The sequence below is a fragment of the Diabrotica undecimpunctata genome, chromosome 2 (assembly GCF_040954645.1).
Source record: "Diabrotica undecimpunctata isolate CICGRU chromosome 2, icDiaUnde3, whole genome shotgun sequence".
NCBI classification, from domain to species: domain Eukaryota; kingdom Metazoa; phylum Arthropoda; class Insecta; order Coleoptera; family Chrysomelidae; genus Diabrotica; species Diabrotica undecimpunctata.
In genome coordinates, this window is record NC_092804.1 from 7,935,205 (window position 1) to 7,951,826 (window position 16,622).

General features: G+C 33.7%; 1 protein-coding gene across 1 annotated transcript; it reads right to left on the reverse strand.

Annotated features, from left to right (window-relative positions):
* Nucleotides 1–2,484: 2,484 nt before the first annotated feature.
* LOC140433161 (uncharacterized) lies at nt 2,485–14,638 on the reverse strand. The gene is made up of 7 exons (XM_072521207.1): nt 14,599–14,638; nt 11,175–11,267; nt 8,699–8,827; nt 8,600–8,635; nt 5,709–5,820; nt 2,776–2,843; nt 2,485–2,567 (listed from the first exon to the last, which is right to left on the reverse strand). Exons 2-7 carry the CDS (start codon nt 11,244–11,246, stop codon nt 2,550–2,552), a joined length of 435 nt encoding a protein of 144 aa, XP_072377308.1. The 5' UTR covers nt 11,247–11,267; nt 14,599–14,638; the 3' UTR covers nt 2,485–2,549.
* Nucleotides 14,639–16,622: the final 1,984 nt, after the last annotated feature.

Below are 16,622 nucleotides of genomic sequence, written 5' to 3' on the forward strand. Positions count from 1 at the left end.
GTTGGAATTTTATAACTTGGATATGAACCATCTCATTATCTATCACTCATTATTTGTTTTGCCTTTCCCATTACTACCTGAATTTAATTAATATGTGTTTTCCGAGAAAAAGATTATTTTGTTAGAGTAGCAGGTCATAGGTACCTACCTGCTGTTAAGGGTTTAATTATTTTATCAGTACTTTGTTCAGCATTTTGTTTGTCCAGTATTTTGTCCAGCACACATTTGTGTAGAGTAGCAAGTCATAGGTACCTACCTGCTGTTAAGGGTTTAATTATTTTATCAGTACTTTGTTCAGCATTTTGTTTGTCCAGTATTTTGTCCAGCACACATTTGTGTAGAGTAGCAAGTCATAGGTACCTACCTGCTGTTAAGGGTCTAATTATTTTGTCAGTACTTTGTTCAGCATTTTGTTTGTTCAGTATTTTTTCGTTTCTTAATCTCTAAAAAACCCCTTTTACATAATTAGATACAGTTATCAAACAATTTTCAGGCATACATCTGCAAGACCTAGCAATTTTATATGTCGCTAAAGATATTACGTGCTTCAACTAGTTATGAAAGGAAAGATTTAGAGAAGGAGAACTGTAGAAAGGTGAAGAGTCTCATGGCAACTTGCCGAAACGGTATGTATGGTATGTATGGAATGCACGTAAAGAAGAAGAAGATCTGTAATAATACTAGCCATATTTCTTTAAATTTTATTATGATTTTGTTTATTTTTTTTTACTATTTTTTTCTGATTAAACCTTCTTTCTCATCTCATCTTGTTCCGTTTCATAACTTACTTCAATTTCCAGCACCAGCGATATATTTTGCTGGCTTACCGTATCTCTGACTATTAACTTGCAGTCCTAATAAATTTCTTTTTTTTTTTCATCACGAAATAATCTATTTGGAAGTGAATTATCTACTTTTGAGTATGGTAAGTTGACTTTCTCGTTTTAAACAGAATGTGTTAACAATTCCCATAGAAAAAGCTATTGATAATTTGAACATCTCATATCTATTATCATTTCTAGTTCTAGAATTTTGTTCTTCCATATATCGCTTAGTATCATCTCTTGAATTGATTAGTTGTTGTAAAAATTTCTCCTCTTATGACTTTCTCTTCTGAAGTAATAATACTGAACATTTTTTACAAGTTCTATATTGGAAACTTGTGCAAACTATATGAATTTTAGCTATTTTAATTACATTCTTGTGATACTGTAAATTAAAATTTGGCGCAGTCATAAAAAATCTTAGATTGGTACATAAAAAACAAAATTGGCAGTGGTGTAAAAAACCTTTATCTATTTGGGGACAACTGCGCAGGGCAAAATAAAAATAATACTATGATTCGCATGATGATGTACTTGTGTGAGATAAAAAAGTTTAATGAAATCAAACTAATCTTTCTTGTTAGGGGTCACTCTTTTATGCCAAATAACAGAGATGTTGGCATCATCGGAAGAAAATTAAAGCAAGAAGAACGATATTATACTATTATTGAGGTTGAAGAGCTTATAATAAAATCATCAAAAATTTAAGGCAAATTTTCTGTTATTAAAACGACTGCTGATGATTGAATTGACTTCAGTTCATGGTGGCCCCAGTTTTATAAAAAAAACCTGCCTAAGGAATGATTCGTATGTAAAAAATGTCCCAATAAACCAAAAAAGGGCTTTTGCCATATTACAATACAGAGAAATGACTTTTTCATCAAAGAATCCTAACACGGTTCAATGTAAAATGAACATCGGCGGCTTCATAATGAATTAATTCAAACTACGGAATGCAGTACAGCCAATTTAGGCTCCTACTAGAAAAGCATATTCAACTGTATTTCCAATTAACAACAAGAAAATGGAAGACATGAAGAAAACATTGGTATACATCCCGGAAGAAAAAATGAATTTTTGGAATCCGATTTTGTCATGGCCAATTACACCGGCATTTACAGAAGAAAACTAAAAACTTGAACTGAAATTTACTTCAAAGTTTTAGTTTATGATTTAATTGCCTTATTTTATGTATAGAACATTGTTTTATTTCATTAAAATTAATTCTCATAAAACATTCTGTTTGTATATTGATTGTTTTCCTTATAACTTCTTAAAGTTTCTTGTTTACGGCAGAAAGGGAACACAAAAAAATTCTCTACCCTCTCCTCTTAAAATATTTAAATATTTTATTAGAATGTAGTAGTCCAGAATGCCCAATCACATCAACCTTAAATGCAAAAAAATTAATACCAGTAGTGTGTTTGAGTTTACCAAATTTTTTGTCTCTCCTGAAAAATTGGAGAAACTGGACTTGTTACCTTTCTGCAGTAAGCGATTCAAATAGGTTCTGTTTACGTATAAAAATTATGAGTAAAATTTACTGTTTTTGTAGAGTACATATTTATATGTATTTATTTGTTATCAGCAAGAATTAAACAGAATTAAAAAAAAACAAACGTATAGGTTTTATCTTCATTTATTTCAGTTTTTATATATATATATATTATTATCAAATAGCAATGGGATTTTAGCGGGGCCATATCGGTAGAGTTTAAGTAGTCTTTAGGCGAACATGTAATGCTAAAACAGAATTAGAAGTATTAATCAATAGGCAGAAGAAGTTACTTTTTTCTAACTTAAATATAAAAACTCATTACAATACAATACAATGTTTCGACATTTTAGTTTAGGAATATTAATTAACTACCTTACACAATATTGTCATTTGATATGTTAAATTATTATTTGAATTCATTACATGAATAAAATTGCTCTTAATCATACTCACAGCGTCATCGATTCTCTTTTGGTTACATTTTTGCATTTGCCAGATTTTCTCGACCCAGTCATCTCCGGCTAAAATTAATTTTTGTAACATAAAAAAATGTACGACGATTGGTTATGATGGCTTGTGTAGTATTACTTAAAAATTAGTAAAATGTGGTGAACATATATTAGATGAAATACGTATTTTAAAAGATGTAAGACGAAATTATTATTACACATAGCCAGAATGACAGATGGGCGATGGACAAAGAGGTTATTGGAATGGAAACATGAGGAAGAGGCCTATGTTCAGCAGTGGACTCTTGAGGCTGGATGATGATGATGAAGACGAAATTATATAGTTTTGATTTTGATGTTTAAGTTAACTGTAGGAAGTTAACCAAGGTTTCTCCTCTTTTATTTCTAACTCCAGAGCCAAATTGTCCTATATAGTTTTCGATTTTTTCAAGTCGTCCGATCTTAGCGTTGAAGTCTCCTATTATCATCGTATACGTGCTGTGATAATTCGTGCTAGTTTCTGCAATTTTTTCATAAAATTCGTCTATCTCTTCATCGGGATGTCCTGCGGTTGGAGCGTATACTTGAATAATATTCAGGGAGATATTCTCGTTTACATTTAGCCTAGTCATTGCAATTCTTTCAAATATTCCTACAAATTGCTCTACTTTATGTGCATATTTCTAGGAAATTAGAAATCTTAGCTTAGCTTCTCGCACTTTGTAATATAGGACGTCACCGGACTCTGTTGTTATGCACTCTTCCCCTTTTCTTTTTACCTGTACTAGACCAAGTATGTCCCATTTTAAGCCCTTAATGACTTCTTTAAGTTCGAGTGAAATTTGCCATTGCTGTACGGTCTACCCACCTGGGGACCCATTCCTTTTGTTTTAGATATCGTCATATTCCTGTTAGGAGGTTTTTCAGCCTTAAAACGCCACGCTCGCTGGACGGGTTAGTGAGTGATTTTATACAATCCCTAAAATCAAAGAATTGCCACTTCCGCCATCCAAACCATACCGAAGGTATTCTTCTCTGCCGTGGCTGCCGTTGTGGACTTCGTCCGTGACCCTGGATAAGGGACCCTAAGCACAAGCAGGTACTAGTTTCCCGGGTCATGAAACACCTGGAATCTGCGGAGGGCAGGGATTGATTCATTTTCCCTGATAGGACTATCCAAAAGGAGTTCCTACCCGCTACCCAATCGATAGGGTTAAACAAGATAAATTATTAGAAATTCTTACAAACAAAAACGTGATCGCACGAGGTATAACATTATTGTGACAATTCTACTATTATCAACAAGCTACAGTAAAAATTGCGCGCGAAATAAGCAAAGAAGACGAAATTATCACGGAATTAGGACAAGAATATATTGCTACGTTTATTATTTAGCGCTTACTCCGAGTGATAATAAAAATATCTGCAGAACAATACTACTCCCAATGAAACTTACTGGATTTTAATGAATCAGAAGTCGCAGGGATAAAACTAAACAGATATTTAATAAAATTAGATATGCCAATTAAAAGTAAAAGTGGAAGACAGGGAGATTCCCTGAATCTTTTTTTGTTCGACCTGATTAAGGATGAAATAATAAAAAAAGTAAGAACTAAAAAAGGATACCAAATGAAAAAAAAACAACTTAAAAGAATCTGCTATATAGACGACGCAATATTACTCTCTTAAAGTGTAATCGCCAGAAAATTTGATATGTTAATTTCTCCAAAAAAGACAAAATGCATGGTTGCAACAGCAAATTTACTAAGACGTAAATTGGAGCTAGAAGGTCAGATAATAGAACAATTGATGGAGTTTAAATATCTAGGCATCACATTATCTAGCTACGGAAAGCTCGAAACTGAAGTGGAAGATCAAGTGAATAGAGCAAACAGAGCCGCAGGCTGCCTGAATGGAACAATATATAGAAATGAAAATATCGGACAAGAAATGCAAGACAAAATTTACAAAACAGACCAATAATGACATGCGCGGCAGAAACATGATCTGACACAGAGAAGAGAAAAAGGATGTTAGAAACAGCAGAAAGAGTATAATAAAACGATCATATAAGCCGAATGACAATAAAGAGAGTAGCAAAGATGGAAATAGACGGTTACGAGAACGTTATGGAACGAGAACATACTGGAGGTAAATTGAAAAACAAATTCATGTCTACATAAAAAAAAGAAGCAGAAGATATGGTAATCATTGATATCAGCCAATAATGTCCCAAAAGTGAAAAGAAGAAAAAAAGTACTGAGCAGACAAATCAAACAGACAATACTATTTAAGAAACTACGATTTAAAGGTCTTAATGAGATTCTCTGTAACTTTTCTTTAAATATCAATATATAAGAACTCTTAGATGTTACTTCTTTGGTGTCCTCCTTTATGCAGAAGTAATCTGGACTCTTATAGAAGATGCCATAAAATGGTTAGAGGCATTTGAAATGTGGTGCTACCAATGAATGTAAATGGTCTTATATATGTATTCACGATACAACTAACATAACTGTTAGCCAGAGACTAAGAAAAAACAAAGAAATTATTAACGTAAAGCACAGAAAATTGGCTTATTTCGGCCACATTATGCGTAGTAATAGATATCGACTTCTACAGTTCATTTTACAAGGCAAGATTGACGACAAGAAAGGTTCTGGACACAGACAAATATCCTGGCTGACCAAGTTAAGAAATGGACTGGTCTACCGTCAACTAATCTATTTCGAGCTACTGTAAATAAAATAAGATGGGTCAATATGATCAGAAGATACACACCTCTAGAAGAAGAATATATGCTGATTATACTGTAGTAACAGCTAACTCTATAAAAATCTAGAAATCATAATGATAAAATATTAAGGTGCAATGGAGAAAATGTACTCTCCTTCATCGTTAAAAAAACCAAATTCTCAAAAAAATGTATATACTTACGAATGTCCTTTGCTTTTTTGTAGCATAGGGCGTAATTTATATAGTCAGCTTTGTGCATATTTGGTAGATAATGCCATGTTTTCTCAATATCTATGTTAAAGCCTTTTTTAATCTAAAAAAGTACGTTATTTTACAACTTTTTTAAAGAAAGCAAGGTTCTGAATCTGTTCAATGTTTAAATTATATAAAAATTCCCAAGAACAGGGTCTGTCGCACTAGGTCATCGACCGTCGCAGGGTTAACAACGTGGCTCACGAGAATAATAAATCTGTGTTCTTCGTAACCCTTGTCATTTGGCTTCTTAAGAATAACAACAAATGTTGACATACGACAATCCCTAATGATGTGACATACATTTTGCTGAAGTAAGTTCACACAAGATTTTCCTATCCATCAGCTTCAGGACTTTTTTTTTAATTGCTGTAGTGCCAGATTCCAGTAAGTGCCTAAGAAGGTATCCATTGAATTCTGACAGGCAACGGTGGAGGAATATACGTTACGGAACAAGACACTCTGGCATCTTTCGGCCGAGTAGGATACTAGGCCAGAAGACCCCAGGGTAGTGCCATATTAACCGTGTTCCAGCTAAAACCTTAACCACCTTTCTAGAGAGAAGGTCTTGCCACTCAATGAACAACTAAAATAAAAAACCAAAAATTTATAAATAACCATACCTGTTACCGTAAATCAGAAAATATTTCAGACGTTAGGCCATAAACTAATAAATAATATTACCCATAAATTTCGCGATACGATAAATTTCAGATACCTGGCTCAATTTCCTCCTCTTCATCACCCCAGAAATCAGACAGTGTACTTCTCTCCTCTCAACATTATGTTTACAATGTTTCTTTCATGCGGCCCAAAATCCACTCTCCTCTCGAAATCTCCCCTCTCATTTTCCCATCTCTGACAGTTAAAAATGTGGGCGGAAGCGTCCGGTACCCTACAAACAGTACAGTCTGCCGAGGCAGATTTGCCTATTCTATTTGTGAAGGTACTTTGTGAAGATACAAAACTACCATGTCTAGTCAGAAACTGCGTCAGGAAGTAGTCTAGTTTCCTGAACTTACATTCCCACCACGGCCTCAGATCGGGAATAAGCTCCTTCGTCCACCTTGCCTTTCCGCTATCATTCGCCCGTTCTCTCTGCCACTCTACTATCGTTTTTTCTCTCTTATTTTCATCTATATTTACATCCCTCCTCCTCGCAAACACCCTCGCTCGCTCTTTGCACAACAAAACGATCGGCATCACCGCTCCAATGACATATAGAGCCTCATTTGAAACTCTTCTATATGCGCTAGATTAGCGTATTTCGCAGTGTTTAGTATGCTACACCACACGGGGGCAGCGTAGGTTACCACCGACTGGAAAACTCCATTTAGCACCTTTCTTTTGGTGGTACCTGGGCCTCCAATGTTTGGCATCAGCCGTATCAATGCCTCCAGATTTCGGTTCGCCTACTCTACCGTCTTTTGGATAAGTACTCCGAACCTTAGTCCTTCCGACAACCAGACTCCCAGATACTTATACCCCGAGGTTGCACCGAATAACCCGGTGCAACCTTCACACCTTACACTATAAAGCAAAGAGAGGATTTTTCCGGCAGTGCGAGATCATCGGCATAAACTACAAGAGTGCATCCCATGGCATCTATAGCCTCAACACCCCGTCGTATAGGAGATTCCAGAGGATGGGACCTAGTACTGAACCCTGCGGAACACCCTGCGATAAACTGATGCTGGTATCTTTTCTCTTATGGACCTATCAGTAAAGTATCTGTCAATTACATTGACCAAGTACTCACTAACGCCCAATTCTATCAGCCTGGACATGATTTTTTCCCATAATGCCATATTAAAGGCATTCTTGACGTCAAGCAGGATAAGAGCCACTCATCTCTTTGTATCCTGCGTAACTAAATAGGTTACTTCTGTGACCGCATCTATGATAGATCTTTTGGCCCTAAAACCATATTGGCGGTCGCTCAGCGCATGCTTTTCTTCTAGCTTCCGCTCAAGGCGGCCTTTTACAAGCTGTTCGTACAATTTAACTATCAAACTAAGAAGGCAAATTGGCCGAAATCATACCTCTTCCTGTTCACCTCTACCGTTCGGGATAAGGACAACCTTAGCTTCTTTCAAAATTGTTGGAAACTGCCATCCTCGGGCAGGTGTCTTTTTCCCCTTCAATTCGGTACAGACAATCTTGATGCTCTGTCCCCAGATATCCCTTTCGAGATCCTGGAGCGGGTTACTTCACCTTTCTTTCTTAGATCTTCTTATCTCATTCCTGTATTTATTCTGCATTCGCTTTAATTTATTTATTCTCTCTTCCAAATATCCTGCTTATACTCTTCTTAACCTTTTACACTCCCTTCTTACTCTCATGCAATTTGTCTTCAGTTTTTTAGTCTGCTCGTTCCACCAGTATGGTTGTTTTCTTTTATACCTCCCACATATTCTCACATCTCGGACCAATCAAGCCAAAAGCATCTGCAATAACCTCCTCATTTAAACATCTCTTTAGATTGATATCCCCATTTTTACGCTTCAGGACAAAAAAGATTGTGTATAGGATTACCAGTATTCTACGAATGATGTTCAAATATCTATTCAATTTTTTTTAATATGACGGGCATTTGATAAAGTTATGCACAAAGGATTAATACATAAACTGCTCCCTTTCAGAACTTTAGATACTTTAGAGTAAAGTAGGAGAAAAAAAACTGGATTAGAGAAAAAGTAGATTAGATCTGGATAGTCTTACAGAACAAATGGCCTAGTGCAAGTACAAGTTTTGTATTCATTTTACAAAAAAAATCTTAATTTAATGCAAAATAAATCTGAAATGAAATCGACTAATACATGATAATTTAAAATACTTACACCAAATACAATATCCCACAAACAGTAAGTATATCGCTAAAATCAAACAGAAGTATTAATTAAAATATAATTATTAGTAAATAATAAAATATCTGTTACCTTAATGGCAATATTTTCTGGAAAACGTCCATTAATCATTGCCGTAATATCTTCCTCTGTAGTTCCAGTCATTCTTTTACATTTGTTATGCCATTCGTTAAGATTTTCCAAAGTTTGTGGAGGAAATTTCTGAAATAAAAAAATATATTACTATGCTTTAAATATTTGTTAACATCTAAAAATTATTTATAATATACAACAGAAATAATAATTATGATCAAACTCCAACAGTTTCATAAAACTTGGCTAAAAGTATATGATAAACCCATGCAGATAGCGGACATTTTGAATATTTTAATTCAAGAAATATATAGTTTTATAAATGTAAATAGTAAATGTTCCCTCTGTAACTAATTTTGTGCTTTATTCATAGCAATTATCTTAACTATATTCTTTGTCAAAAGGCGTCTTCCTCATTAGATGTTTGGCAACAATTTCAGCGAATTGTGAGCGATTTTGTGCTAATCTCAGGAGTGTATATGAATTAAGTACTGTTCAATCCCGGAATTTCAACTCAAAACACTTTGAGGCTCTATATTTTTCCTTCTATGATTAGTTTTGGAAGCTTATATTTTCGGTGTCGAAATATACATGCTAGGTAAGCGGTCTATTTCATCTTAATTATTATAAACAGTTCTCTGTGAAGTTGCCACCTAATAATTAGACATACTCCACCAAAGACATATTAACCATACGCAGGCATATCCATAATTAGAAGGCCACTGTACTGACTTTCATGGAAAAAGCATCTACTTCATATAATAAGACAGAGAAACACTTCCGCCGCTCAGCGGCCAACATACTAAACTTTTAAGCCAAAACATATGAGTTCTATTCTCGGTACCAACAACGATATTTTTATTTCTAAAAATGATAAAGACACTTTCAGTGCTTCGGAGGCCACGTCAATGAAAAGTCGGTCCTCCTGGGCTAGTGTGCATTTACACTGGTTACGTGAAATAGAATAAAAATGCAATTTATAATATTTTTATTTATTATATACTGTTCTATTACTTTTGTGAGAAATACAAACGTTAGAGAGTAGTGCAGGATATTTTAAGATGGGAAAGGCAGCGTAAAAGGATGTGATACAGTCATGTAAGACGAAGGGATGAGAATAGACTCCCAAAAATTGCCCTAGAAAACAACCCGCCTGGTTCAAGACCTCCCGGAAGACCACCTAAAAGATGGAGGGACAGTTGGCAATCTACCTCCCAGGAAATTAACCAGAGGTAGCTTCAGAATTAAATAGATCGAAAGATCTCCAAGAAGTAGAAAAAGAAGAAGAAGACTATTACTTTTACATATATTTCTCCTGTCGATCTCGAACGGGTGCAGTTTTCCTCTAGTAGAAAAGTAGGTTAGTCTGTCTAAGACTCAAGGTGGAGCCCGCGTAATTTTTAATTATCCAGACCCTTAGTGTTCTGACAGACTCACTCGACAGTACAATAGTGGTGCAGGGCCGCTACTTTGGTTAGAATTCGTCCCGTAGCAAGCTCGTTCTCTATTTGACAGCAATCGAACCTGATTCTGTTCCAGAACCACTGGTGGTTATCGTGTTCTCGAACAAACCTCATATGAAACGCCGATGAACGATGCTCTAGATTTCGGTACTTTCAGGACTCGTCTTGAAACACGAACCAAGGAGTCTAGCATGAGCGCGAGTTATTGGGATATAACTAAATCTAAAGGCGTAATGAAAGTAAAGGTTTACCTTGCTGTGACCGTAAAAGGATAAGCGAATTACCCTTAAAAGAGGTTACTTCGCACTCCCTGAGTGTCTCATTCTCATTACAATAAGGGGTGCATCAAGAGCTTACACGCTGGGACCTGAAAGATAGTGAACTATACCTGGTCAGAACAAAGTTAGGAAATGCCCTGATGGAGGTCCGTAGTGATTCTAACGTGCAAATCGATCGTTGGGAATGGGCAAAAGATTAATCGAACCATCTAGTAGCTGTATGCCTGCAAAGTTTTCCTCTGGATAGCTGGAGATCGGTTAGTATGAGTTTCATCTTATATATGCGAGATAGTGAAAAGGTTTTCTTTATTTGAATTTTCGCATACTTAAATTACGAATTAGTAGTATTATCATATATGTTGATAGTTGATCATTTATTGTTATTCAAACTGTTACAGCGCCTTCTACAATTTTCATACTTTGTTCATATTTTCGGTATTGTCTTCAGATACATTCACTATTTTAACACCGTTCAACAGAGTTTATTAATTTTGAATTTCTATATTTGTAGATCTACTTGGTATATCTGTATTTTATAGTAATTTCAAAACAGTTACACCAAAGTATTACAATTTGTGTTTGTATGTTTGTAAATAAATCTGCATGAGAATGAAATAAAATCCGTTTATAAAGACATATTTAAAAATTATCACAATCATGAGCAGATACAGAGACTTTAAAGTAGAAAAAAGCAAAGAAAAAAAAAACTATCTTTCTATCAAAGTATATACTTACACTCCTGTCCAATTTTCCAAATGACGCAGCTACTAAACATCCCAAAATGACTGCTACCAACACAGCTCTCATTTTCTTTATTAATAGTTATATCTGGAATAAGTAAAAATTATAAGCGTCACCAACGACAATTTGCGACTGAATGCTCTTCTATCTATTGTAAGTTGCGGCGGTTTATGTTACGCGACTAATCTCAGTAATCTTACAAATATACCGCAGTTGCATATTATGCATGTTTATTTAACGTTTGAACCTTCGACAGGCTTTGTAATTTCGACAGGTTGCATGTCACGTTTTGTTCTCATGTTGTCACTATAAAATCAGAAAAGAACTTAAGAAAAAAATTTTTTGAAGTTATAAATTTTGTAAGACATAAAAATGCAACATGGTGCATTCACTGTACAAAGCTACTGCGGAATGTTTTCAAAAACGAGATATGAAGTCCCGTAATGCATAATGATTGTTCTCTTTAATCTCTTTTCAATTAAAGCAAAACATAGAGTCAACTTTCCTTAGAAAATTTGCATTTTGATCACTGTCAGCTTCAAGAAAGGAAGTGTTTATTAAACAATAAATAAATTTTATTATAAAAGATCTTCGTCCAAAATCAAGAAAGAATACGGTCTCACATACGTCAATTTTTATATTTACGTATGGATTACATATGTTCATGAGCAAGACTCAATTTAGGAGTATGACTGAGACTAAGTAACAGTGAGAGCATGAACGGAAATGGAAAATCACCTACGCACCCATCCCTAGTATTAAGCAGACGAAAAATGTAACCACGATAAAATAGATAAAAATGTAGGAAACACAATAAAGCTGATGGTAATGATTTAAGTTTATGAAGAACTATTACAAATTATTAAAAATCTTCGACGAAGGAGAAAAATGGCATAAAAAAAAATTTAACAAAATGGAGTCTGTTGTGAATGTGTCTTTTCCTCGATATAAGACGACAACCAAACAAACTAAGTGGTTGATTATAAAGGATATAACGATTAATTAATCTTCGTCGAAGCAAAGTACCATTGGATGTTAAAGAAATATTGTAGACTGTGAATTTAGGTATTCTTATTTTACTTGAGCACAGTTAATTTTGAAAATACTTTCATTTTACAATTTGTTTTGAAAATAACTAACTTTAAATAACCACTTTGCTATATCGCGTATGTACATTTAATACGTAGTGAAATCAAAATATGCATTAAGGCGAGATACTTCAGACTAAAAAATATGTGATTCTGAGATTGCAAGATTCTTTGTTTGTAGAAATGTGTAGAAGAAAACCAGCCTTTCATAGTAATTATAATCGAGGGGAGACTTTTTGTAATATTTTATTGGCGTATAATTTGTTAAGTCAAAAGCATTAAAATATTTTTTATCACTGACTAATAAGAAACCTTTTAGTAAAAACAGAACAATAAAAAATACAGCTGTGTATGAAAAATACAGTTGTTTTCTATAACAACAAAATAAAACTTCATCCAGATTACTGACATGTCATATTAGCACTTTGGATATTGTTTAAATAAAAAAATAAAAAAAGGACTAATCTATGCAGATGTGAAGAAAAAGATCGGTTTTAATTGTTTGTTTTATACGGAAAATGCGGAAAATTCACACATTAGATAATGTGTAAATTATCGTTGTTAGAATATAGAATTACCCTTGTTAAAATGTTGAGAATTCCATGGACTGCCAGGGTCACCAATGAGGAAGTGCTGAGAAGGATAAGTCGTGACAAAAAAATTGTTGAGAACAATAAAAGTACGCAAGACTGCATACCTTGGACACATACTGAGGAATGATAAATAAAGTCTTCTGCAGCTCATCATGCAGGGCAGAGTCGTTGGCAAAAAGGGAATATATACAAAGAGAAAGTCATGGTTGCGAAATATTTGAGACTGGACAAACATGACTATAGACGAATTATTCCACGTTGCAAAAACAAGGAAACTTTTAGAAATGTGGTCGCCAACCTCCGTTAATGGGGACGGCATAGGAAGAAGAAAAAGAATGTACGAAAGCAAGGTAATACAAATTTTATAGATTTATGAGGAAATAAAAGACGTTAAAAAAGACATTTAACAAAAACTCGTTATTTTTGTGGTAAACATATTGCAAAGAAATATAGTACACTAGCGGACCAAACCGACATCGAGTTTTTTAAATGAAATTTTTCATTTAAAAAAGAAATTTAAGAGATCAATACAAACAATATAAGCAAGAATATACATAACATTCATCAATAATAATGCAAGTAAAAAAAAGTGATTATGGAAGTCGACCTCAAAACTGGAATGCAATTTTTAGTTCATCAAATGTCGACATGGATATCATTTAGCAGTTAATTTTGCATGCTGATCACGAATCCGGTGTCAGATTTGCTCTATCTTGACGTTTTATGCGCGTTTCGGGTCACTTCCGGTGTCGGATCGCAACCGGAAGTACATATTTAGATTCGTCTCGACGAGACCTTTCGATCCATATATACATTGTGGGGTCTAAAACTTAAAGTAAATTTTAACTTCCGGTCATGACAAAACCGGAGGTGAATTTTTGTACCAAAAGTATATCTTGACAATCTCATACGTAATACTAATAATATTCCGAAAAAATATTTTAATTATCTAATATGGTTTTTGAGTAAAGTGGTGGACAAGAAAAGGGCTTAGCGTTTTAGTATATAAGATAGGCTTACTCTATATTATTAATAAAGAAATATTATAGGGCCGTATAAAAATATGTTATGGGGCCAAATTATAAACTATTTTAGTTAAGATATAGAAACATTTGCCTGGAAGTAAAAATAGGTATATAAAGTAAAAAAAATAATCATGAAACTAAGAAGCTGACAAGCTAAACCTTTGTAAATGAAAATGAAGTAGATACCACTAAGTTAAATACCAAAATAAGAGAAGGGAAACAGTTTGAATCAGGAAAAAGAACATTAAATAAATGAATGTGGAAAACAAAATATAAATAAACAACAAAAAATAGATAGGATTATTTTGATTACAAAAAGCACTTTCACATTTAAATTTTTTATTTAAAATTTGTTGGGATTCGGTATAAAAATTATTCAACAGAACTGAGAGGATATCCACAAAAAAAAACAAATTCTTAGAACATTACTATGATCCAAAAGGTAATGATTGGAACAAAATTAAAAATTATTAAAGGATTGACGAAGATGTATTGGACTATATTATCTCACCCTTTATAAAATATAAAAATTTTATCAAATAATAATTTAGCGTTATATATTTTACCGCTAAATTTAAAACTAGAACTCAGCCTGCAAAAATATAAAAAGTCATAAAGTCTACAAAATATTTACAACTAGAAAAAACTTTTTCTAGTTTTTTCAAAAAATTTTTCAAAATCAGTAATATATTTATCAAACTCTGTAACTTACTTGGTTTGCTAAATGTGAAGAACGTTGAGCCACTGTAGAAGAATTAAAAATTGTCTTTCTTTTATAGTCAAACAAAACACAATCGTAATTGTTAGTCCTGCATATACATCTTTATATTAGGCAGTAATGTACAATGTTTAATTAATTTGGACATTGATGGACGTATTTCAGTCATTAGTGGAACAAAGTATTTGACATCTTTATCTACGTTTTTAATAGGCGTTTATGGACATAAAATGACATTATTATATCAGTATCTTCATACGTTTTTTGAAACATTAATTTAAAATAATAAATTTTCAGTGGATTATTATTCTTACTATTTTTTATTGCCATTATAATATTTTTTCTGTTACTTTTAGCATCTTAACATCAACGTTTATATTTTTGTTTATGCAAAATCATATTTTTCATTAATTTATTTACCGCATGGCGTACATGGACAATATAAGTAATTCAGGGTGATATGGTGAATCAGGTGAAATGGTGAAATGCTCTATTTTTTTTCCGGTACACAGATGTCTCTGTTAATTTAAATGCCGATAGTTTATTATGCTTATTGCAGCGAGCACTTCGTGAAAGCCAGCCCCGTTTTAAAAACCGTAAATAATGTGTACAAGACTGTTTCCGGTGCTCAATAATTTTTATACAATGCATGAATTTGTAGACGTTGCTTCAGGTAGCTTAGTCTACGAGGTATTTTACGATATATTTTGCCTTCTTAGATTGTTTATATACAACATAACTTAGAAATCATTGCCTCCAATATTGTAAACTTCTTGCCGTGTTATTCACCATTTCATCCACGATAAATTAAAGAAATGATGAACTCGGGCAAGGCCAATATGATGAAGTTCTTTTTCAGCACGCAAATTCGGTCAATTCCAATTTTTCTTTGATTGGTTTGTTCCGATTTGCATTTGTTTGTCAAGTGACATTGTAAAACCATATCGTATAATATTTTAATAATTAGTTCATTTACCTACAACTAAATAAATTGCCGAATAATATATTTTCTAATTGAACTTCCTAAGTGTCGCAATTAAGGCGTAGATTAAATTGTGTTGTAAGCAAAGTGTGTTGGTATGGTATGATAGGAAGCAATAACCTCTGTGCTGAGGTATGAATTATTTGTGAGATTATAAATTGGGGATTTGAGCTCATGTGAGCGCATTCTACTACAGTCAATCATAAGTAGTTACCTAACGAACATCATATTGTGTAATTACCAGTAGCTGTCAATAAATCAACACTTTTACTCCACAACTTCAACATTTTATTATACCTATCATCGTCGATCGACAAGAAGCGGACAAAGGGGCACTTACAAACCGATTCGAACCTCAAATCTACGTTCGAAAATTTCCAATTACTTCTATCATTATTGTTTTAGGCAAAGATGTATATGTAAATGGAATGAGTCATAATAAAGCATTAAAGAAATTTCGCTTTTCATGGTCAACGCTGAAGAGAAGAATGGCAAAGGGATAATTTACAAAAAAAAGCCTGTAGGTGGGCCGCCTATGAAATGAACGTAGTTCAAATGTTTATTTTAGCGGCAGTGTTTTTTAGATATTTTTTGCATTATAATATATAATATTGATATATGATATAATATAGCATTATATCTATTGTAATGCCCAGATATTTCGGCTATGGGTTAAAACGTACCAGGTTGTTATTAAAATATACTTCAGGGTCGTATTTACTTACTTGTTATTAAGATGGAAGCAGACAACTTTTGTTTTATTTGTATTTCGAATAAGCTTCCAGTTACTGAAGTATTAATGAGAACTAAGTGAGTATGTTGCTTGTGTCTTGTTTCGTTTTAGGGCGGGCAGACTAAGGAGGATTAAGGCAAGCACCGATTCTTGAGGAAGTCTATTTTGCAGTTTTCTTATCCTACTATTACTGCCTCCAGGTATTATTTGGAAGACCTATCGCACAGCATAATATTTAGTGGAGTAGCAGAGTAGCAGAATAGTATTAAAAAATTTAAAGATAAGTCCGTTCTCCATAAGATG